We start from the raw sequence: 24507 nt of genomic DNA on the forward strand, positions 1-24507 counted from the left end.
GGTGCTGCTATGGTGACCAATGAGCTAAGATAAGGCGGGGATTTGCCTAGCAGTGATTTATAGATGGCCTGGAGCCAGTGGGTTTGACGACGAACATGTAGTGAGGACCAGCCAACAAGAGCGTACAGGTCACAGTGGTGGGTAGTGTATGGGGCTTTGGAGACAAAACGGATGGCACTGTGATAGACTACATCCAATTTGCTGAGTAGAGTGTTGGAGGCTATTTTGTAAATGACATCGCCGAAGTCAAGGATCGGTAGGATAGTCAGTTTTACGAGGGCATGTTTGGCAGCATGAGTGAAGGAGGCTTTGTTGCGAAATAGGAAGCCGATTCTAGATTTAACTTTGGATTGGAGATTCTTTATGTGAGTCTGGAAGTTGAGTTTACAGTCTAACCAGACACCTAGATATTTGTAGTTGTCCACATACTCTAGGTCAGACCCGTCGAGAGTGGTGATTCTAGTCGGGTGGGCGGGTGCTAGCAGCGTTCGATTGAAAAGCATGCATTTAGTTTTACTAGTGTTTAAGAGCAGTTGAAGGCTACTGAAGGATTGTTGTATGGCATTGAAGCTCGTTTGGAGGTTTGTTAACACAGTGTCCAATGAAGGGCCAGATGTATACAAAATGGTGTCGTCTGCGTAGAGGTGGATCTGAGAGTCACCAGCAGCAAGAGCGACATCATTGATATACACGGAGAAAAGTGTCGGCCCAAGAATTGAACCCTGTGGCACCCCCATAGAGACCGCCATAGGTCCAGACAACAGGCCCTCCGATTTGACACACTGAACTCTATCTGAGAAGTAGTTGGTGAACCAGGCGAGGCAGTCATTTGAGAAACCAAGGCTATTTAGTCTGCCAATAAGAATGCGGTGGTTGACAGAGTCGAAAGCCTTGGCCAGGTCGATGAAGACGGCTGCACAGTACTGTCTATTATCAATCGTGGTTATAATATCATTTAAGAGCTACAGCGAGCTCTTAAACCTATATTCTGGAAACATTTTCAGCACGGGACAGCTACTGTAACACAATTAAGTTTCACTTTTTGTAACGAGTTCACTGTGTGGTGTTTTGGGAAACGGGTGTGACGTCTTCAGCCGTTATTTTTTTACGATGAATCATTAAAACACTTGTAAGCCTAAATTCAATCACTATCAGGAAACCAGGCCCTGGTCTGTTAAAAAAAAGTAGGATTCATTTGTTCCAATGATAACACTGAGGGTGAAATTATGTTGAAAAGTCTTGGCAATCAGGACTAAAAGAACCTCAACATCCACTTTGGGAAGGTAAATTGGTGGCCAATGATGGTTGCAATCGAGATCAGCTCTGTGGATGATTTTAGCGCATATTGATGGTTTAATGAGAGATTGATTACCTTGTGTTAGTACGCTGGACAATGTTTGTTGCAATAGGCCCAAATAGACTACCCTGTTTCCAACCATTTAAACAAAATAACTTTGTCAGAGATTTCCGATTTACAATAAAGCCATCCATTTAACCCATTTCATCATTGTGAGAAAGGTAGAAATAGTCAGGCCATGAGCAAAGAGAAATACATTTCTACAAAGAGAAACACACATGGCTCCTTTTCACACAATCACTAGGGTCCAGTGTGTAACAGTCCATTGTCACAATGGCCAATAGTTTATCCACAAATCACTTCAGTAATTTATCATTTCAGGTCTTCTGTAATATTGAAATGAGACTACCTTGCAACAGTATGACATTCTTTAGACATTTTGTAAAGTATTCTGTCAAATGTGTTAATGTATTGCTTTATTCAATAGAGTATTTAGTTAATTTTTACATCTAGTGACCAAAGTAGGAACTTCACCTGTACAAAGTAGTATTGCAGATACATTAACCAACTATATTCATCACACCATATAAAAAGACACAGTAACCTTTTTTCCCAGGAAATATTTATTTAATGGGATCAAGTGACAGTATCGATCACATATTTCATCTTTTCCAAAGACAGCTCAGTTAAATATTAACAAATTTACAATCATGAGGAATGTAAAAAAACAAAAAACAAACCCAAGCCTTAAAAAAGAAAACTAATCAGGATCGTCCCGAGTGAGTGAAAGGTGGCCATGGTTGTCTCGACTTAGCCTGGTCCCAGATCTGTTTGTGCGGTCTTACCCAACAGATCTGGGACCAGGCTAAGACCGCACAAACAGATCTGGGACCAGGCTAGTCTTCACTGACCGTTGGTGGTCTTGGCTAGCCTGGAAATCCAGACAGTGTGATTCAATGTTTCACTATAGTAATGACTAATTCATAGATAATGAGTGAAACATACAGAATGACACTAAATTCTGTCTGGATTTCAAGGCTAGGACTTGGTTGGCCATGGGTGGTCTTGGTTGTGGCTCAGCTCCAGGATAGGTACATCACACCCCCACTCATTGTGCTTTATAATTCATCTTTATCAGTTACCTATATGGAAAAGAGGAAGAAAGGTTAGTAACAGGACATAAGAATGACTTAATGTGTAGATACTGGCCTAAACATAGTTGTTGGACTTAGTAGAAACATACCATTTCATCATCCTCATCTTGAATTTCCTCTTCTTCCTCAGCCTCTGCTGCCTCTTCAGGCTCCTCCTCCGGCTCCTCAACCTGTTCATTGAGGTCTATGTTCATACTGAGCCGCAGCATGCGTTCTATCCTGTCTCCATAGGCCTTGGTGTCTTGGAGCTGGTAGCCTGAACGCAGTGTGGCCGTCTCAAACAACACCATGGCCAGGTCTGAGGCCGTCTGGTCCTCGGCATCCGTCTATGGGGAGAGGAATACAAAATTAGTTTTATTTACAGTTCCTTGTCATTTAGCAGCAGTGTTGGGGAAGCTATTCTGAAAAGATAGTGTGATGTAATTGGTAGCTTGGTAAACTAAGTTAAAGCAAACCTTAAGAAAAGTAAACTATTTAACTGAAATTTAATTTGAAAAAGCAGTTCAATACATCCAAACTACTTGGTGAACAATTATCATAGGTATATCTGAAATGTCAGACTACAAATTGCAAAAACAAATCACTTTGGGGTCATATTTTAACAGAATGGGTAAAAACCTATTAAAACACCAAAATGATGTTCTAAGTGAGAATTAGGCAGGGCCCGGTTTTCCTAGTGATGGAACTTAAGGTTACGAGTGTTTTAACGATGAATCCAACAACGGCCCAAGATGTAACATGCGTTTCCCAAAACACCACGCAGATAGAAAGGTCACTAAGAGCGTCGTTGGAGTATGTGTCTCTACTGATAGGATAGAAAGAAAGTGAGTGCTGCTCTCGGATCAGCTTTCTCCATTCAAATCTTAGCTTAACATTATTTCACAATACTGATGACGGATCAGCTCCTAGAGAGATTACCACCTACAGCTGCAAATAATGTTGGTGGCTTATTATAATACTTACCCAATAAAAATGCACTAAAATCACTGATTTGGCATTTCATTGCGCACATTAGGCTACACATGAAATATATTGGAGATATTACACAGAGAGTAGTCTACAAGTAGCAAAATAGAACTGATTGAACATGAAATGCATTTCAATATGACTGAAATAAGCCTATATACTACCATTTATATTTTAATTCAGTCATCTCAGTTAATTTGAAGCATCTTTTTAATAGGTCCTTTGTTTGTATTAAGACATTGGCAACTTTGTATTTCTAGTCAATTTTGTTCTGAAGTTATAGGTCACAGAGACAGATAAACCATGTGACTATGTTCGATTACGAGCGTTTTCAAGCGCAACGTTAATAACGATGGTTTTGAGACACAGCTCTGAGATTTAACAATTCTCCTACGATGGTTCTAATGATGAACCTAGCCTTAATATGCTTTTGGGAAACCGTGCCCAGTTCTAATGCCGAAAATGGAAATTGCCTACTTCACCCATATGTTTCTTTTTGCTAAAAAAGTCGTGTAGTTTGCTACACGGAACGTAATTAACTACTGAAAACACTACCTAGATTTGAATTCTGTTCAACTACCACCAAGCTACTGAAGAATGTAGTGCACTACTCAACACTATTTAGCAGACACTCGTCGACGGTGACATCCAGTTAGAGTATTAAACTAAAACATTAATACCTGCCCACAGAGCACCAGACTGACAGAAACATTTACCATTTCAGTTGTCGGTGTCTGTTCAGTGAGCTCCAAAAGTATTGGGACAGTGACACATTGTTTTGGAATGATACAATGAGGTTAAAGTGCAGACTATCAGCATTAATCGGAGGCCATTTTCATCCATATCAGTTGAACCATTTAGAAATTACAGCACTTTCTGTACATAGATTATTTTGTGGCCAATAGAAATTAATGGTAAATAATGTAGTGTCATTTTGGAATCACTTTTATTGTAAATAAGAATATAATATGTTTCTAAACACTTCTACATTAATGTTGATGCTACTATGATTACAGATAATGCTGAATGAATCGTGAATAATGATGAGTGAGAAAGTTAGACGCAGAAATATCATACCCCAAGACATGCGAACCACTCCCCATTACAATAACAAGAAATTCTAACCTCCACTGTTGTTGTAATGGTGAGAAGTTAGCATTTCTTGTGGGTATGATGTGTGTTTAACGTTCACACTCATTATTCACGATTCAGTCAGGATTATCCGTAATCATGGCAGCATCCACATTAATGTAGAAGTGTTTAGAAACATTCTATTCTTATTTACAATAAAAGTGACTCCAGAATGATTACATTATTTACAATTTATTTCTATTGGGCACAAAATAAATCTGAAACAACCAAAACAAAAAACAGCACATTTGTAGAGTCACAAGCTTAATGTAGTCATTGCATGCTATGAATATGGGACCAAATGCTAAACTTTTTACTACTTTAATCCACACAAGTGAATTTGTCTCAATACTTTGGGGGGGGGGGGGGGGGGGACTATGTACAAAAAGTGCTGTAATTTCTAAACGGTTCACCTGATATGGATGAAAATACCCTCAAATTAAAGCTGACAGTCTGCACTTTAACCTCAGTCATTACATCATTTCAACTCCAAAGTGCTGGAGTACAGAGCCAAAACAAAATAAATGGTCACTGTCCCAATACCTTTGGAGGTCTGTATAATGGATCAATAGATGTATTGTATCACAGACATCACTCAACTGATGAAGGATGAGGAACATTCTCTGGCTTGGATCTCATTGGCACCACTCAAGAATCAAGTTGATGGAGTATTATGAACACAGCTTCACAAGGTTATGTATTTGTGATAAATACTTACAGAAACGCGTTTCAGCATTTCCTTGATGAGAGGGTGCTTTGGGTTGATTTCTAATGTTTTCTTCTGGCTTGCATAATAACTGGAAATACAAAGCAGAACACAATATTATATAAGGAAGAGATCAAGAAGGGTAACAGAAAAAAAATAGAAGGGTGGTATTCTGAAATGAGATCCCGGTTTAGCGCAAATATTCATGCAAGTCTCCCATTGACATAGATTAATGATGTTACACAAAAGCTCAAAACTTCAGAATACCACCTGAAGTGCATACAGAGATCACTCACTTTGTGGAGATGTCTTTTCCTGTCTGGTATGCCTGTGCCTTCATGATCCTCTCCATGTTACCGGACCAGCCATACTGGCTGGCTACCAGGGCACAGGGAGACTTGGTCAGCCTCTGGGACAGGATAGCCTTCTCAATCTACACACAAATAATAAAACATTTTTTTTAAAATCATTTAATCCCAAAACATTTAGGGCCGGATTTGCCGTTGAGAATGGTTTTTAATCATGACTAGGGCTGTTGCGGTGACCTTATTACCGTCATAACTGCAGTAAAATTCCACGTGACCGTTGAGTCACAGTAATCTCCTTTTATGCACTCTGGACATGATTTGGTAGTACCCAACTTGCTAACGACCATCAGGTCCTAATGGCCTGGTACTCAGGGCTCTATTGTCCCTCTAACCACTGACGTCAATGCAAACGAAAAATCACAGTATCGTGCTTTTAAAACTCACCTCACTGTGATGATCAATTTGAAGAAAAAAGTTCAACAGCATGTTGAAACAGTGTAAAAACAGGCTTTGAAATCATTTTCATTTACATTTGTCATTTAGCAGACGCTCTTATCCAGAGCGACTTACAGTTAGTGCATACATTCTTTTTAATTTTCATACCCCATGGGAATCGAACCCACAACCCTGGCGTTGCAAACGCCATGCTCTACCAACTGAGCTACCTCCCTGCCGGCCATTCCCTCCCCTACCCTGGACGACGCTGGGCCAATTGTGCGCCGCCCCATTGGTCTCCCGGTTGCGGCCGGCTACAGCAGAGCCTGGATTCGAACCAGGATCTCTAGTGGCACAGCTAGCACTGCGATGCAGTGCCTTAGACCACTGCGCCACTCGGGAGACTAACGAAATGGACAGCGCTTTCTAAGGTGACGATTAATTGAAACCAACCATATGCATATTAGAGCTTATGCATAGGCTTATGAAAAAAAAAAAAATGATTTTGATGATGGCAGAAAAACTGTCTTTGGTACATAATTGGTCTAGCCTATACTAATTTGAGTAGTCGCCTTTGAGTGTGGACTACTATTATTATTCATACTGGATGGACTGGTTACCTTATGCTACGCTCCAAAATGTCTATCCACGAGTCAGAACGTATAGCCCTAGGGACTGCTGTTGGTTCATTGTGCAGAGTCAGCCAACAATTATAGTGAATTTGTATTTGATTTTGAATAACCTAGCAATAGGGCATTATTTTTATTTTTCATAATTAATTAGGTGACATTACCTTTACCTATACAGAATCTCACTACTGTGCGTTTCCATCTCCTCCTCGCTCTCCTTTATACAGAGCGCAGTTTCAGTTTAGTGAAATGTTTTGTTGCGAAAACATGTTACTGTTGATGTTCAAAAGATCATTTGGTTTCCCAAATTAAGCACTGGGTAGATGCAGGAACAGGGTTGAGAGCCCACGGCATACAGTTTGGGCAGAATATCACCTGTCGCGCAGGGAGAACATGCTCCACAAACAGTGCACAGAGTGAAAGTGTTATTTTATTTCTCAGCTGCTGATATTAAGCAAAGCTCTGCTATAAAACCGAAGTAACCTAACAGGCATCATTGAAAAATGGACCGGCGGGACAGCGTGCGGCCTCCATTCGCTATTCGAGTGCATACAGATGACATGTCTTTTTCCCCTGCCCATTTGATAATGGGCCATTCTAAATCAAAACTCATTTTATATAATAGTACAGACAAGATTAAATTGAGACTAGTCTGATGGGTGAAAATATGATCACTTGATAAGAGAACAGCTGTGCAGCCCGAGGCAAGGAACAGAGCGCAAGCTTTATTTGCGACTTTCTCTAATCATCAATAGCCAATAGTCGCATCATGCAGCCCATATATGTTTAGATTTGTAAGACATTCTAAGGTCTGTATCATTCACAACTAATGTTGCCAAATAACTCTAAATCTAGCATATAGGACCCGTTTCAAATTATCACTTTCACGCTCAACATAGCCACTTCATATGTGCACTCCACAGGAGGTTGAGGGGGGAAGAACGGTTCATAACAATTGCTGGAATGAGTGAATGGAATGGTATAAAACATGCATGTGTTTGACACCATTCTATTTATTGCATTCCAGCCATTCCTATGAGCCCGTCCTCCCCAATTAGGATGCCACTGGCCACCTGTGGCACACTCGCTCTGGAATGGGAAACATATCCCGCAAGACGGAGCTGCTCTTCCCCCCGGGGAAAGGACTGCCCGTTCCATGATCTCGCCATCACGGTTGACAACTCCGTTGTGTCCTCCTCCCAGAGTGCAAAAAGCCTTGGCGTGACCCTGGACAACACCCTGTCGTTCTCCGCTAACATCAAGGCGGTGACCCGATCCTGTAGGTTCATGCTCTACAACATTCGGAGAGTACGACCCTGCCTTACACAGGAAGCGGCACAGGTCCTAATCCAGGCACTTGTCATCTCCCGTCTGGATTACTGCAACTCGCTGTTGGCTGGGCTCCCTGCCTGTGCCATTAAACCCCTACAACTCATCCAGAATGCCGCAGCCCGTCTGGTGTTCAACCTTCCCAAGTTCTCTCACGTCACCCCACTCCTCCGCACACTCCACTGGCTTCCAGTTGAAGCTCGCATCTGCTACAAGACCATGGTGCTTGCCTACGGAGCTGTGAGGGGAACGGCACCTCTGTACCTTCAGGCTCTGATCAGTCCCTACACCCAAACGAGGGCATTGCGTTCATCCACCTCTGGCCTGCTGGCCCCCCTACCTCTGCGGAAGCACAGTTCCCGCTCAGCCCAGTCAAAACTGTTCGCTGCTCTGGCACCCCAATGGTGGAACAAGCTCCCCCACGACGCTAAGGCGGCGGAGTCACTCACCACCTTCCGGAGACACTTGAAACCCTACCTCTTTAAGGAATACATGGAATAGGATAAAGTAATCCTTCTACCCCCCCCTTACCCCACCCCAAAAAAATAAAAAACATATTGTAAAGTGGTTATCCCACTGGCTGTAAGGTGAATGCACCAATTTGTAAGTCGCTCTGGATAAGAGCGTCTGCTAAATGACGTAAATGTATTTTATTAGGCTAGGTTTAACTATATGTGGAGATGCTAAACGTGTTTGTTAATTAAGGGTAAATTACCGTGAGCACGGCAGTCTTTTGCGTGACAATAACGGGCTGACAAAATGTCATGATTGCCACAGCCCTAATTATGACTAAACCTAGTCTGGATAAATGAACATTGTTTTTTTAAAAGTGGTCTGAAGTCTGGTCTTTCACATTCATGTTCTGCATGTTACCTTGTCCTTGAGGGCGCTGTCCTTCATCCAGGTGGTGAGGGGTTCGTACTCCTTCTCCAGGACCTCCCTGGTCTCCTTGGCCTTGTCGCTCTCGTCAAACTTAATGCCCTCCTTGGCCACGTTCTGGAAGCGCTTACCGTCGAACTCTGGCAAAGCCTGTACACAGTACTCATCCACTGGCTCTGTCAGGTAGATCACCTCATAACCCTTCTTCAACAGACTCTCTACGAAGGGAGAAGACTCAGCCTGGGGGAAAGGACATTGCACAAGGGAAGACCAGGGTTAGGAACATTAACCTTCACTATATTACTTACTCCTTACAGATCTGCAAACGTCGAAGGGCCAAGGGGAAGGAGTAGTGAGCGAATTGGGACCAGCTGAGACGTGGTTGCATTCAGATTCTTTCGGAGATGTGACTTTCTGCCTTACCTTGACCTCGGTTGAAAACGTCAGAGTTCAAGGTAAGAAAGGGAGGAAAAGTCACAAGGGAAGAGCGAGAAGAGGATAGCGTTTTAATTAATCCAATTTATGGTCCACCATGTAGCTGGTCCTGAAGTACAGCTTCTCCTTTATCTGCTATACATCCTCCTCCCATTACACCAGAGTCACCTATACCTACAGTACACTCCCCTCCTTATGCACTTGGACAGTGAAGCTAAAACCTTTAATTTGGCTCTATACTATACGGAGGGGAGTGTTCACAGTCAAAATCTACCCACCTCCCTGCGGCTAGTCCCGGCCATGAAGTAGATCTTGTCCTGCTTGTCCTTCATCCGCTCTACGTACTGCTCCAGGCTGGCCAGCACTGTGTCGCTGTTGGAGGTCTGAAAACGCAGCAGCTTGGCCAGACGGGTCCGGTTGGAGTGGTCCTCGATCACACCCAGTTTAATGTTGGTGCCAAACTCCTTCCAGAACTTCTCATTGTACTGCTCCTCTGCAATCTTCTTTATCATGTCCAGGGTCTTACGCACCAGCTTCTTACGGATGACCTGGATGGAGTGGAAAAGGTAAGGGAGGAAGGGACTTTTAGTTATGAAGATCATATTTGTTCACTACATTGGTTAATGATAAGTCATTTTATGTTCAAATCGTCATCTTCAGTAGGCACCAAAGAGAAGAAATCTGACCGAAATAGATAGGTTAACTGTCTGAACTTGTTCATTCTGAGATTGGAGAGGCTCACCTTGAGCAGCTTGTGTTGCTGCAGGGTTTCTCTGGACACGTTCAGTGGCAGATCATCAGAGTCCACCTAACAAAACAATCACATTATCATAAATCACAGAGAAACTTTTTACATTATTAAATGAACCATCATGCAACTGTACAGCAGGGTCCGGGGTCAAAAATCAATTTCTATTCAGTCAATTCAGAAAGTAAACAAACGTTTGCAATTTCCTATATTGATCCAAGCCCCCATAGTCCTAGAAGCTCCGTCATGTAAAGTACGCAACAAGGCTCACTCACCACTCCCCTGACGAAGTTCAGGTATTTGGGCATCATGTCATTGAAGTCATCAGTGATGAACACTCTACGGACAAACAGCTTGATGAAGTCGTTCTTCTTGGTTCCGTACTCGTCGAACATGCCCCTGGGGGCGGCAGCGGGGACAAACAGGATGGACTTGAAGGTGACCTCACCCTCGGCTGTGAAGTGGATGTGGGAGAGGGGCTCGTCTGTGTCCTGGAGGGAAGATCGGTGTTCTAATTGTATAGATTTTTCTATCAAATGTATTTATAAAAGCCCTTTTTATATCAGCAGTTGTCAATGTTTTACAGTAACACAGCCTAGACCCCAAAGACCAAAAAAAGAGGCACATTAGCTAGGAAAAACTCAGTGGGAGGAAGAAATGTCAAGAGGAGGTGCAGACTGCAAACCTTGGAGAAGGTCTTGTAGAAGGCCTTGTATTCGTCCTCCTCTACTTCTTTGGCTGGTCTCGTCCAGATAGGCTTGATGTCGTTCATCAGCTCCCAGTCCCACACAGTCTTCTCAACCTGGACCAAAGGAATTAAGTTGTTTGGGTTTTTAAAAAGTCACTTAACAAAATGAAATCGATGGCTTAGTTGTATTAGGTGTGCTAGTATTGGAATATATCAAATAAATGGAACTGAAGGAGAGGTTTGGGAAACACTGAACTAAAATAAAAACTTTTTTTACCTTCTTGGTCTTTGGCTTGTCCTCCTCCTCCTCTTCCTCCACCTCTACCTCTACCTCATCCTCAGTGGCATCTTTGGCCGCCTCCGTGTCCTCATCGATGGGCTCCTCAACAGTCTCTGTCTGGGTAGGGAGAGAAGGGAACATGGCAAAATGTTATTTCTACAGCTCACTGCTATAAAAACACCATGGGTTGTTCCATTGACAACGAAATATGACGCCCTCTAAATTGTCTCAAATCCGTCCTCTACTTAATCTGCACTGATCTGAAAACAGACCAGATGAAAGCCAGTCTAATGATGAGCTATTACCACCATAATGTTTTCACTTGTCAATGATTTTCCAAAATCAGTGCAGATGGAGAGAACAGGAGATAAAGTACAGTATAGTTCCACTCCTATACCTTGCTGGCCCAGACGTAGATGGGGAAATTGATAAACTGCGAGTATTTCCGGACCAGGTTCTTGATGGTTTCCAGCTCCAGGTAGTCTGTAGCCTCCTCCTTCATCACCAACCTGGAAGAGTAAAAACGCTAAATGCAAGGCTTTGTACATTGGATTTCATTGTGGGCTTTCGTCCCGTGTCATCTTATCTTTCAATGCTACATAACAAGTTCATTAAAATCATGGCCACTGTATGAATACCATCACCTAGTATTCAAAACATTTAAAAATACTTGGAGCCCTGCCAGATGGGCGGGGTTTTCACTTTTGGGAGTACTCCATTGGAGACACTTACGTGATGGTGGTGCCCCTGCCGAGCGTATCCCCGCGGGGGTCCTCAATGACAGAAAACTCATTGGAGTCAGACTCCCAGATGTGCTGTGTGCCGTCGTTGTGCTTTGAAGACACGATCACCTTGTCGGCAACCAGGAAGGCAGAGTAAAAGCCCACACCGAACTGGCCAATAAGCTCAGAGGTGGACTGGCCCTCGGTTTCAATCTCGGTCATCTTGTTGAGGAACTCGCTGGTGCCCGACTTGGCGATGGTACCCAGGTTCTTGACCAGGTCCTCTTTGGTCATGCCGACGCCCGTGTCGGTGATGTGGAGCATGTTCTTCTCTTTGTCCATCTGGGGAGGAGAAGATTAAGAAGAAAGCTGAGCTCAAGCTGAACAGAAGTCCTAATGGTATTTTTCTTATGATTTCCATGTCTTATGAAGTGGAATGGATCAGTCAAATACATTATTATTTTTTTTTTTAGTTAAGAGATTGGCTCTTCCTCAATTCAGCTTTACTTGATTCCTTGCATCCTCGCCTAACAGTCTCAAAACACACTGGAGAAGAAGGTCCGAAGTGAGGAACTTTGTACGGTTGATAAGGATGTGAGGAATTGAGATTGAACCTGTGAGGACTTGACCATGAAACAAACCTTGATCTTGATGGTGAGCTCCTCGTTGGCTGCCAGCGCGTCCTCGTTGGTCAGAGACATCAGTCTGATCTTATCCAGAGCATCAGAGGCGTTGGAGATCAACTCCCTCAAGAAGATCTACAACACACAGGAGTAAAGGATGGTTATGGTTGACTTACACCTATTCGCTCCCTTGGTTTGGATAAATCCACTCAACCTTTACTGAATCTACAATCTGGAGTCATAATATTAACTTATTCAGGGTATCTGCAGGTTCCATCAAGTTGAATTTAAGACTTCACGCCTTTAATGCCAATTGGAATGCAATGGAATACCATTTGAGGTCTGCGCGCACCACAAACCTGCTAATATCCCCCTCCAGAAATGAGCCCATGTTGGCAAAAAGTAGTGTTTTTAGGAAGGGCTCTTTCAAAGGATATAGCCTACATGGTTAATATTGTCAGGCAGATGTGCTATTAGCAATGAGCATTCTTCTGTAGGCTTACTGATGTAGAATAGTGGTTAGGCCAGAGGTTCCCAAACTATGGGTCGCGACCCCATGTGGGGTCACCTGATTTAAAAATAGGGTCACGGGAGAATTTCCGAAATCCTGTTAAAAACAGAAATATAATAGTCTTTGTCTCTCAATCATTGTAATGTGGTTAACCTTCAATTAAAATGATTCAAATCTTAGTTAAAATTCAACCAGAAAGTAGGCTTAGATCATGGGAAAAGGCTACACTTGAATCATTCCCACAGTGAATGGCTAAGCCCACTACGCTATTAAACCACACACTATTGCAGAGACTGATATTACCGGACGCAATTGATTAGGGATGGTCATTTGACCTTTGACTGTTCAAGTACTCACATTATTTTATTTGCGTACTCCAAAATAAATAAATATATACAATAAATAAAAGCTATTTTTAGGACGAAAATAAATGAACTAGACGCAAACAGTGAACAATGCCTAATTTATCATAACCATTACCTTAATTGCCTCACACATGCAGTACCAGTCAAAAGTTCACACCTACTCATTCAAGGGGTTCTCTTTATTTTTACTATTTTCTACATTGCAGAATAATAATGAAGACATCAAAACTATGAAATAACACATATGGAATCATGTAGTAACCCCCCCAAAAAGTGTTAAATTATAATATACATTTGAGATCCTTCAAAGTGGCCACCCTTTGCCTTGATGACAGCTTTGCACACTCTTGGCATTCTCTCAACCAGCTTCATGAGGTAGTCACCTGGAATGACTTTCAATTAACAGGTGTGCCTTGTTAAAAGTTAATTTGTGGAATTTTCCTTCTTAATGCATTTGAGCCAAATCAGTTGTGTTGTGACAAGGTAGGAGGGGTATACAGAAGGTAGCTCTATTTGATAAAATACCAAGTCCATATTATGGCAAGAACAGCTCAAATAAGCAAAGAGAAACAACAGTCCATCATTACTTTAAGACATGAAGGTCAGTCAATACGGAACATTAAGAACTTTGAAAGTTTCTTCAAGTGCAGTCGCAAAAACCATGAAGTGCAATGATGAAACTGGCTCTCATGAGGACCGCCACAGGAAAGGAAGACCCAGAGTTACCTCCGCTGCAGAGGATAAGTTCATTAAAGTTAACTGCACCTCAAATTGCAGCCCAAATAAATGCGTCACAGAGTTCTAGTAACAGACATGTCAACATCAACTGTTCAGAGGAGACTGTGTGAATCAGGCCTTCATGATCGAATTGCTGCAAAAAACCACTACTAAAGGACACCAATAATAAGAAGAGACTTGCTTGGGCCAATAAACACGAGCAATGGACATTAGACCAGGACTCTGATGAGTCCAAATTTGATATTTTTGGTTCCAACCGCCGCAGAGTAGGTGAATGGATGATCTCTGCATGTGTGGTCCCCACTGTCTGTGATTTATTTGGAATTCAAGGCACACTTAACCAGCATGGCTACCACAGAATTCTGCAGTGATACGCCATCCCATCTTGTTTGCACTTAGTGGGACTATCATTTGTTTTTCAACAGGACAATGACCCAACACACCTCCAGGCTGTGTAAGGGCTATTTGACCAAGGAGGAGTGATGGAGTGCTGCATCAGATGACCTGGACTCCACAATCACCCGACCTCTACCCAATTGAGATGGTTTGGGATGAGTTGGACCGCAGAGTGAAGGAAAAGCAGCCAATAAATGCTCAGCATATGTGGGAACTCCAAGACTGTTGGAAAAGCATTCCAGGTGAAGCTGGTTGAGAGAATGCCAAGAGTGTGCAAAGCTGTCATTCATTATCGCTAGAAATCAAGATGAAACTGACTCAAACTCCCCACCTTATGCTCTCCAAATGGATGTTAGCTGTGAGGGCCGAGACGCCCATGCATTGACTTTTGTTTGCTACATCTCGGGGGATGCTATTCACAAGGACATATTCGGTCTCACGATTCCCGAGCATGAAACGGCACAGGGGATGTTCAGTGTGCTGTGTTGCTATATTGACGAAAAACAGATTCCACAGGATCGAATGGTGGGATTTTGCACAGATGGGTCTCCATCGATCACGGGATAGTGGGTAGGCCTCTGCACTCTAGTTATTAATGTGTCTCCCTCTGCCATATGGACGCACTGTATGATACACCCACTGAACTACTATAGTGGATACACAGAGAGCAACTGGTGGCAAAAGAGCTGAGCGCAGAACTCAGAATTGACGCAGGTAACTTAGATTGTAAACTATATCGCGCACGCCTGTCTTGCAACAAACTCTGGAGATATGGGATCAGAACATGACAATATTCTATTTCACACCGAGGCGTGGTGGTTATCGATAGGGAATGTTCGAAACATCTTTCCAATTGAGAGAGGAACTGTTGTCATTCATAATGGATGTAAAAAACACAGTAAAACTGTAATGAAAATAAAATTGTCTCCTTGCCGACGTAACAGACATATTTGGGAAACTACACGAACTCAACGCAAGCATGCAGGGCAAATACCAAAAAAAAAAAATCTACAGACGAGTGACAGAATCTGCAAAATCCATTTGAATGTGATCCTTGCTCATTTGATGTGCAGGTTCGATTGCACTTGTAGCTGATGGAGCTGTCATGTGACCAAACGCTGCAGACAATGCATTCACGCATCACTATGGAGGACTTTTGGTTCCTGACTCAAAAGGGAATACTGTGGCGTCTCCCTCCGAGTGTTAAAACTCATGGTACGCCGATTCAGTGATCTTCTCTGCATGAAAAACAAATATCGATCCAGGTTGGATGTGACAGGAGAGATGAGCTGCGCCCTGTCGACCACGCCCACTGACTTTGAGAAGCTCCGACGCAACATGCTTCAGGGCACACCCATCTCATTAGTGGTTGTGAGAATCTGTTTTATGTCAGACTAATATGCAATTGACTGTCATAGCCACGCATTAAAAGTATATGATGGTGAGTTGAGAATACAAAATCAGAACTACTGTTAGAATGTTTGACTGCCAAAGCCCCAATTAAAAAAAAGTAAACACTAGCTGTTAAATCACCTATTTTCTTTCTTTCACATGGTTGGGGTCGTGATCATTTTCACATATCAAAATGGGATCGTGGGCCAAAAAAAGTTTGGAACCCCTGGGTTAGGATATAGATGGCTGAAACATGGGGTTGCCCATCGGCATTTGTTTAGGCTACCCCAATCGGCTAATCATTAGCTTGAAGTGTTGCCACAAAACCAGAATTTTAACTTCGATACCAATACCATCTTAGTATAATGATACTCAACACCATAGTGAAACTATGCCTTAGAGCAGGGGTGTCAAACTCATTTTAGCTCAGGGGCCACATGGAGGAAAATCTATTCCCAAGTGGGCCGGACCGGTAAAATCATGATATATATATATATATATATATATATAACTTAAAAACAACAACTTCAGATTGTTTTCTTTGTTTTAATACGATCAACATAAAACATAAAGCTGGAGCCTGAGGACAGTGTGTCCAAAATAGTACTAGCACAACATCACTATTAATCATAAAACACCTCAAGTTCATTTGAAAATTCTAAAGAAAAAGAACACACAATGCCTCAGTGATTCACAGAACTGTTTCACAGAACTATATCAGGGTGTCATTTCTCAGGCAGAAATGTAGATAAAAATAATGAAATCCTGTTCCCCAAACAAGTGCAAGAACCAGAGTCAAGAATAGGTTAAATATACAAATAAAATCAATTAAAAACAATAGCACATCAACATAAAAACATAAAGCTGGAGCCTGAGGACAGTGTGTCCAAAAGCACAACTTCACTATTAAATCATAAAACACCAAGTTACTTGAAAATTCTGAGGATAAAGAACAAACGCCTCAGTGATTCACAGAAGTATATCACAGAACTATATCAGGGTGTCTCATGCAGCACTTTAAGTGGGGTTGCATAGTTTGACTCCTGATACCTGGCATCTTTTAGCCTTCACCAGCGCATCAATATCAGGCGTCACATCCTGAGCGGCAGCCAACTTCAGGATGTGATTCAAGTGCTTGTGCGTGAGCCTTGAGCGCAGCTTTGTTTTATTTATGCTCATTACAGAGAAAACTTGCTCACAAAGATGTGGTTCCAAACATGCACAACAGTTTTGCAGCGAGGGCTGTCAAGTTGGGGTAACCTGGCAAGAGATTCTGATAAAATGTGTCCAAGCCAGCTGCGGCAAATTTGCCCTTCAAATCAGAGTCACACTGCAAGTCTATTATTTCAAGTTGGATGCTGACGGGCAGATCAGAGGGATTCACGGTGAATGGCGAGCAAAAAACTTTGAAGTCTTTCTCCAGTTCACCAAAAATCTGAAAGCGTTGCTCAAACTCCCGTAACAGTCCTGCTATTTTATCTTTGAACCGCTTCATGTCTGCCACATGTTGGGTCGCGCACACATTTTTCAGACGGGAAGTGAGCTGCATCACCACCGGCGAGTTGAGTGTCCCACAATGACAGCTTCAACTTGAAAGAACTTATGCGGTCATAATACTGCGTGACAACTTTGTTGCGCCCTTGCAGCTGTTTGTTCAAGTTATTCAGGTGCTCTGTAACATCCACCATAAATGCAAGGTCCTGCATCCATTCTGCAGAATGAACTTCTAACACTGGTTTGCCCTTTTCTTCCATGAACTGTTCAATTTCTTCTCGTAAATCAAAGAAACGCCTCAGCACAGCACCTCGGCTTAACCATCTTACCTCAGTGTGGTATGGCAGGCCATAGATGTGGTCTTTCTCTCTGAGAAGGCTGTCAAACTGACGGTGATTCAGGCTTCTGGATCGGAGGAAATTAACAGTTTTGATGACCACCTTCATGACGTTATCCATCTTTAATGACTTGCAACACAAAGCCTCCTGGTGCAAAATACAGTGAAAAGTCCAAAAATCACATCCTCCATTTGCAGATTGCACTTTCTCTCAACGCCTGCTTTTTTCCCGATCATTGAGGGCGCACCATCTGTAGCCAGGCTGACAGCGCGGGACCAGTCCACTCCGACCCTGTCCAGCGAGCCGACGAGTGCGGCGAAAATATCAGCTGCTGTCGTTGTATGTCATCGGCACCAACTCCACGAACTCCTCGGTGACGGTCAATGTGTCATCAACTCCGCGGATGAAAATGGCAAGTTGTGCAACATCTGTAATGTCCGTGCTTTCATCAATTGCAACCGAAAACGCAATAAATGACTTTACTTTTTGCTTCAACTGGCTGTCCAAATCCACTGAAAGATCGGAAATCCTGTCTGCAACTGTGTTTCTTGTCAGGCTGATATTTGCAAAAGCCTGGCGCTTTTTAGGGCACACAATCTCCACTGCCTTCATCATGCATGTTTTTACAAATTCACCCTCACTAAATGGTTTTGAAGCCACTGCGATTTCATTAGCAATGAGGTAGCTAGCTTTCACTGCAGCGTCACTGATGTCTCGGCTGTGAGTAAACACAGACTGCTGTTTCTTCAGACCCGCCAACAGTTCATTCACCTTCTCTTCTCCACTGTCCTTGAAAGTTGTCACATCTGTCGGCAGGAAGACTCACAGTGGCGACGAAGGTTATATTCATTCAGCACTGCAACATGCTGTGAACACACCAAACATACAGCTTTCCCATTCAATTCCGTGAGTAAATAGGAGGATGACCATTTTTCTTGGAACACTGCGTCCACTTCTCTTTTTTGACAGACATATTGGGGCAATGAGGGTGCCAAAGCACATAATGTTAAAAGTAGAAGCCGTAATAAATATCCCGGGCAAAACAAAGTAGCTCATCCGGACTGGCTGCACTTGCTTGACCTACTTGCTCTGCCCCGGTATAAACAGTTTGCTTGCTTAACACAATTGCCATTGCGCCATCCAGTGGACGCAATTGGAACAGCAGTTTATTTTATTGAAAAATTGCAGCACATTTTTATACTTTACAAAATCATCTCGCGGGCCGGACGTTTGACACCCCTGCCTTAGAGTCAAATATACAGCACTGTTACTGTAAGACACGTGGTCAACTCTCCATCTGGAGATCTAGGTTACTGGTGTGCAGGCTTTTGATCCAGCTTAACAAGATCCCGTTGAGCAGTTTGTAGAATCTGGTGTGTTAGAGCAGGGCTGGAACAAAAGGGTGCACACCCAGTGCCTCTCCTGGCAGGGCTCCGGACTAACTTTTTCCCCCACTGGTGCAACTAGCTTTTTCAGTTGGTGGCACCAGCCCATGATTTGGTCGCAGCCCCCCCCCCCCTCAAAAAATGCACGGCGTCACGCAATATAAAAAAATATATTTCAATGTAATTCACAGTGCTCGGTGTAATAGACAACAGGGGTTATTCAATAAATAAGTGGTTTCATCTAGCAGGAATGCATGATTCAACATTTTGATGTTCATTGCAACCTTCCATCTAGACACTACCATAAAAGCCTGATTGGTGGAGAGCTGCAGAGATGGGAGAACCTTCCAGAAGGACAACCATCTCCACAGAGGAACTCTGTCAGAGAGACCATCGGGTTCTTGGTCACCTCCCTGATTGCTCAGTTTGGCCGGGCGGCCAGCTCTACGAAGAGTCTTGGTGGTTCCAAACTTCTTCCATTTAGGAATGATGGAGGCCACTGTGTTCTTGGGGACCTTCAATGCGGCAGAAATGTTTTGGTACCCTTCCCCAGATCTGTGCCTCGACAACCCTGTCTCTGCGCTCTACGCACAATTCCTTCGACCTCTTGGCTTGGTTTTTGCTCTGACATGCACGGTCAACTGTGGGACCTTATATAGACAGGTGTGTGCCTTTCCAAATCATGTCCAAGCAATTGAATTTACCACAGGTGGACTCCAATGAAGTTGTAGAAACATCTAAAGGATGATCAATGGAAAAAGGATGCACCTGAGCTCAATTTCGAGTCTCATAGCAAAGGGTCTGAATACTTATGTAAATGAGGTATTTTTTAATTTTATTTTTTTAAATTTGCTAAAAAGTGGTCTGAATACTTTCCGAATGCACTGTAAATAACATGAGCAAGTCTACTTCTGATAAGCTTCCCAGTAAAGCATTAAAAACAATCAAGCAAATCAGAAAAGTGCTAAAAATCGCCTATATTAACATATGTAGCCTAAGAAACAAGGTTCATGAAGTCAATACCTTGCTTGTAACAAATTACTTTTATATTCTGACTATCAGAACCACATTACTGTAAAGCTTAGAGAGGATCTCATGTTAAATACTGTTTAAGTAATACGGCTACAGGTCCAGCCACCTCACCTAAAGCCCATTCTTGTGGGAAGCTGCTATAGACCACCATGTGCTAACAGTCAGTATCTGGATAATGTGTGAAATGCTTGATAATGTATGTGATATCAACAGAGAGGTATATTTTCTGGGTGATTTAAATATTGACTGGCTTTCATCAAGCTGCCCACTCAAGAACTATCTTCAAACTGTAACCAGTGCCTGCAAACTGGATCAGGTTATCAGTCAACCTATCAGGGTAGTTACAAACCGCACAGGATTGAAAATCATCAACATGTATTGATCACATCTTCACTAATACTGCAGAAATTTGCTTTAAAGCAGTATCCAAATTCATAGGATGTAGTGATCACAATATAGTAGCCATATCTAGGAAAACCAAAGTGCCAAAGGCTTAGTGTATAAGAGGTCATACAATACGTTTTGTAGTGATTCTTATGTTGATTGTTAATTTTTTTATTCTACCTTTATTTAACTAGGCAAGTCAGTTAAGAACAAATTCTTATTTACAATGACGGCCTACACCGGCCAAACCCGGACGACACCGCCCTATGGGACTCCCAATCACGGCTGGTGATACAGCCTGGAATCGAACCAGGGGGTCTGTAGTGAAGCCTCAAGCACTGAGATGCAGTGCCTTAGACCACTGCGCCACTCGGGTGCCCAATGTAAAGAATATTTGCTGGTCTGTGGTGTGTAATGAGGAGCAACCAGACGCTGCTCTTAACACATTTATGAAATTGCTTATTCCAGTTACTAATAAGCATGCACCCATTAAGAAAATGACTGTAAAAACTGTTAAATCCCTTTGGATTGATGAGGAATTGGAAAATTGTATGGTTGAGAGGTATGGCAAATAAGTCTGGCAGCACAACCGATTGGCAAACGTACTGCAAATTGAGAAATCATGTGACTAAACTAAATAAAAAGAAGAAACTATACTATCAAACAAAAATAGGTTATATAAAGAATGATAGTAAAAAGCTATGGAGCACCTTTAATGACATTTTGGGCAAAAAGGCAAACTCAGCTCCATCATTCATTGAATCAGATGGCTCATTAATCACAAATCCCACTGACATTGTTAACTACTTTAATGATTTTTTAATTGGCAAGATTAGCTAACTTAGGCATGACATGCCAGCAACAAACGCTGACACTACACATCCAAGTATGTGTGACCAAATTATGAAAGACAAGCATTGCACTTTTGAATTCCGTAAAGTTTGGAAGAGGTGAAAAAAATTGTTGTCGTCTATCAACAATGACAAGCCACCGGGGTCTGACAACCTGGATGGAATATTCCTGAGGATAATAGCGGACAATGTTGCCACTCCTATTTGCCATATCTTCCATTTTAGCCTAGTAGAAAGTGTGTGCCCTCAGGCCTGGATGGAAGCAGAAGTCATTCCGCTACCCAAGAATAGTAAAGCCACCTTTACTGGCTCAAATAGCCAACCAATCAGCCAGTTACCAACCCTTAAACTTTTGGAGAAAATTGTGTTTGGCCAGATACAATGCTATTTTACAGTAAACAAATTGATAACAGACTCTCAGCACGCTTATAGGGAAGGACATTCAACAAGCACAGCACTTACACAAATGACTGATTGGCTGAGAGAACTTCATGATAAAAAGATTGTGGGGGATGTTTTGTTAGACTTCAGTGCGGCTTTTGACATTATAGCTCAGTTGGTAGAGCATGGCGCTTGCAACGCCAGGGTTGTGGGTTCGATTCCCACGGGGTGCCAGTATGAAAAATGTATGCACTCACTAACTGTAAGTCGCTCTGGATAAGAGCGTTTGCTAAATGACTAAAATGTAAAAATTGTAATTATCGATCATAGTCTGCTGCTGGAAAGACTTATGTTATGGCTTTACACCCCCTGCATAAAGAGTTACCTGTCTCACAGAACACAGAGGATGTTCTTTAATGGAAGCCTCTCCAACATAATCCAGGTAGAATCCCCCAGATCAGCTGTCTAGGCCCCTTACTTTTTTCAATCTTTACTAACGACATGCCACTGACTGAGTAAAGCCAGTGTGTCCATGTATGCGGATGACGCAACACTACACACGTCAGCTACTATAGCAACTGAAATGACTGCAACACTTAAAGCGCTGCAGTTAGTTTCAGAATGGGTGGCAAGGAATAAGTTAGTCCTAAATATTTCAAAAATTAAAAGCATTGTATTTGAGACAAATCATTCACTAAACCTCAACTAAATATTGTAATGAATAATGTGTAAATTGAGCAAGTTGAGTGACTAAACTGCTTGGAGTAACCGTGGATTGTAAACTGTCATGGTCAAAACATCTAGATACAATGGTAGCTAAGATGAGGAGAAGTCTGTCCATATAAAGCACTGCTCTGCCTTCTTAGCACTATCAACAAGGCAGAAATGTCAGTTGGGAGGATTCCCAGAATCAGGAGGGAATATTCAGGAAGGGAACCCTCCAGCTGGGATTCCTCCAATTTTGGGGACGTTTCCAGAATCTTGCAACTCCACTTCAGGATAAGGGCTGTTCCCAACCTGTGTGCGTGAGTGTTCGTTCCCAGCCACCACCACTCACCTCCTTGTTCTTGTAGAGTGAGTTGATGATGAGCTTCATCATGCGGTTGACCTCTGCCTGGAAGACGTGTTTCTCAGACTTCTCTCTGATCTCTTTTATCTGAGCTGCATTCAGCCCGTCCAGCTGTATAGACTCCTCCTCCCTGGAAATCAGTGATATTGAAATGGGACTAATCACTTTAATCAATGACCACTCATCACATTTCTGTTCCCTATACAATGCTTTTAACATTGCTGACAAGAACATGTTTGATCTAAAGAAGGTCTGATTCACAGTCAGCAATGTAGACCATGGGCATGAGTGTCCTTGAGAGGGTGCATCAAGCATCTACCAGGGGTAGGCCTAGTCCAAACGGTCATGGCATAGTGACATGTCAAAGTGTACGGTGTCATTTTCTGTCAGATCTGTTCAAATACTGTACACACAACAGGGTTCAGTTCATTAGGGCACAAGACAGAAAAAGTTGTAAAGCATCCCTATTTGTCGGTTTACCTTCTTTTGGTGCCTAATGAACACAACCCAGCTATGAGATGCTGTGACCTCCCCTATGAATCTAATTCCTCTCAAGGTTTCTTCCTCTTTGACCTACCTCTGCACCACCTCGTCATCTGTCTTGGAGCCATCTCTGCTTTTTCCCAGATCATCTGCAACAGTCCCATCAATGTCAAGTCCATCTTCTGCTCTCACAGATGCTGAAATAAGAACAAAGTAGTTAGGAGATGACTTAGGTGAATGGACTTATTTGAAGGGCCACCTATTCAGAGGCCGAATATGGATCTAGTTACCTTAGCTGGATTGAAAGATCATTAATTGCATGCAATAGATGGAGGAGGGGGGGGGGGGGGGGGGGGTGTATTCCACCTGGTACATCATATTTAAAATATTCATTAATGGGCTATAGCTAAACAGCTTTATTTATTATTTAGATGCATTTGCTGTATTTTGGCTATAGCAAACTGAGAGCACTAGGATGAGCAAGCCAAGGCTAGCAGCAAATCAATAATCAGAGTGGGTGTAGGGCTATCTGGGGTTACTAGCTAACTAGTTAACTAGTAAGCTAGGATAAGGACGGATGTTTGCTTATAGCCTGTAAGGAAACTTTCAGAAACACGTGTGAAGCAGTGAACAAATCTCCTAAAATCAATTCCAATAAATAAAACGTGAATTCTTACAAATAAAAGCCCAGTGATGTCCATAGCTAGCTAACTAGCTAGCTAATTGTTAGTTTGAATTGCAAGCTTGCCTTTTAGCTATCTGGCTAGCCATCTAATGTTAGCTTACCTGGCTAGAAATGAAGGAACTCAGGTTCAAGTGCAAGCTAGCTCATATGGACAAATGCCGTTAAAAAACACAACCTATCCTCAGATACTCACCGAATCCTAAAAGTGCACAGAGCAGCCCAATAACCCAAATCCGCTTCATTTTGTGAAATATGATTGAATGAAACCCAGCTCTTCAGACAAAAGCCGGGGGATCAACGCTGCCTTGTCAAGTTAGAATGACAAGCTCGTACTCCCACCCAAAGCGCTCCTTTTAATAACCCCCATAACGGACCAATCACAGGACACCACGCACAAACCTCAGCCAATAGCAGCAGGACATTTCACAATCTACAGGATATTTTCTCCCAATAGACGTCTTCCATTACAACTTCATACATGAAAATCGTGTCTTGTAACCATTGGCTAAATAATTATTTTAGTGTTACTAGTTGAGGCAGCAAAGATTATTGCTCAACAAACAATTACCGCGCATGTTGCTCAAACAGTGGTTGCAGATTATACATTGTATTTTAATTATGATTATTGATCAATATTCTATTTGTTCACTATAATTATGTTTTGTTCACTTAC

General features: G+C 42.5%; 1 protein-coding gene across 3 annotated transcripts; it reads right to left on the bottom strand.

Annotated features, from left to right (window-relative positions):
• Positions 1–1900: 1900 nt before the first annotated feature.
• On the bottom strand, positions 1901–24181 carry LOC311137710 (endoplasmin-like). Of its 3 annotated transcripts, none has more exons than XR_014613966.1 (17): positions 24028–24165; positions 23244–23346; positions 22655–22796; positions 12349–12465; positions 11718–12049; positions 11383–11494; positions 10983–11102; positions 10703–10819; positions 10293–10508; positions 10012–10077; positions 9548–9817; positions 8829–9074; positions 5551–5687; positions 5267–5345; positions 2541–2777; positions 2209–2439; positions 1901–2112 (listed from the first exon to the last, which is right to left on the bottom strand). XR_014613966.1 is itself a non-coding variant. In XM_084172263.1 (16 exons), the coding sequence occupies exons 1-16, from the start codon at positions 24074–24076 to the stop codon at positions 2416–2418; spliced, it is 2367 nt and encodes a 788-aa protein (XP_084028389.1). In that variant the 5' UTR covers positions 24077–24181; the 3' UTR covers positions 1901–2415. The 3 variants fall into 3 exon arrangements, 1 of the variants encoding a protein (XP_084028389.1); XR_014613967.1 differs by having other exon boundaries at positions 1901–2124; XM_084172263.1 differs by having other exon boundaries at positions 1901–2439; positions 24028–24181.
• Between the last annotated feature and the right edge of the window lie 326 nt (positions 24182–24507).

The sequence above is a fragment of the Coregonus lavaretus genome, assembly GCF_964263955.1.
Source record: "Coregonus lavaretus genome assembly, chromosome: 11".
NCBI lineage: Eukaryota > Metazoa > Chordata > Actinopteri > Salmoniformes > Salmonidae > Coregonus > Coregonus lavaretus.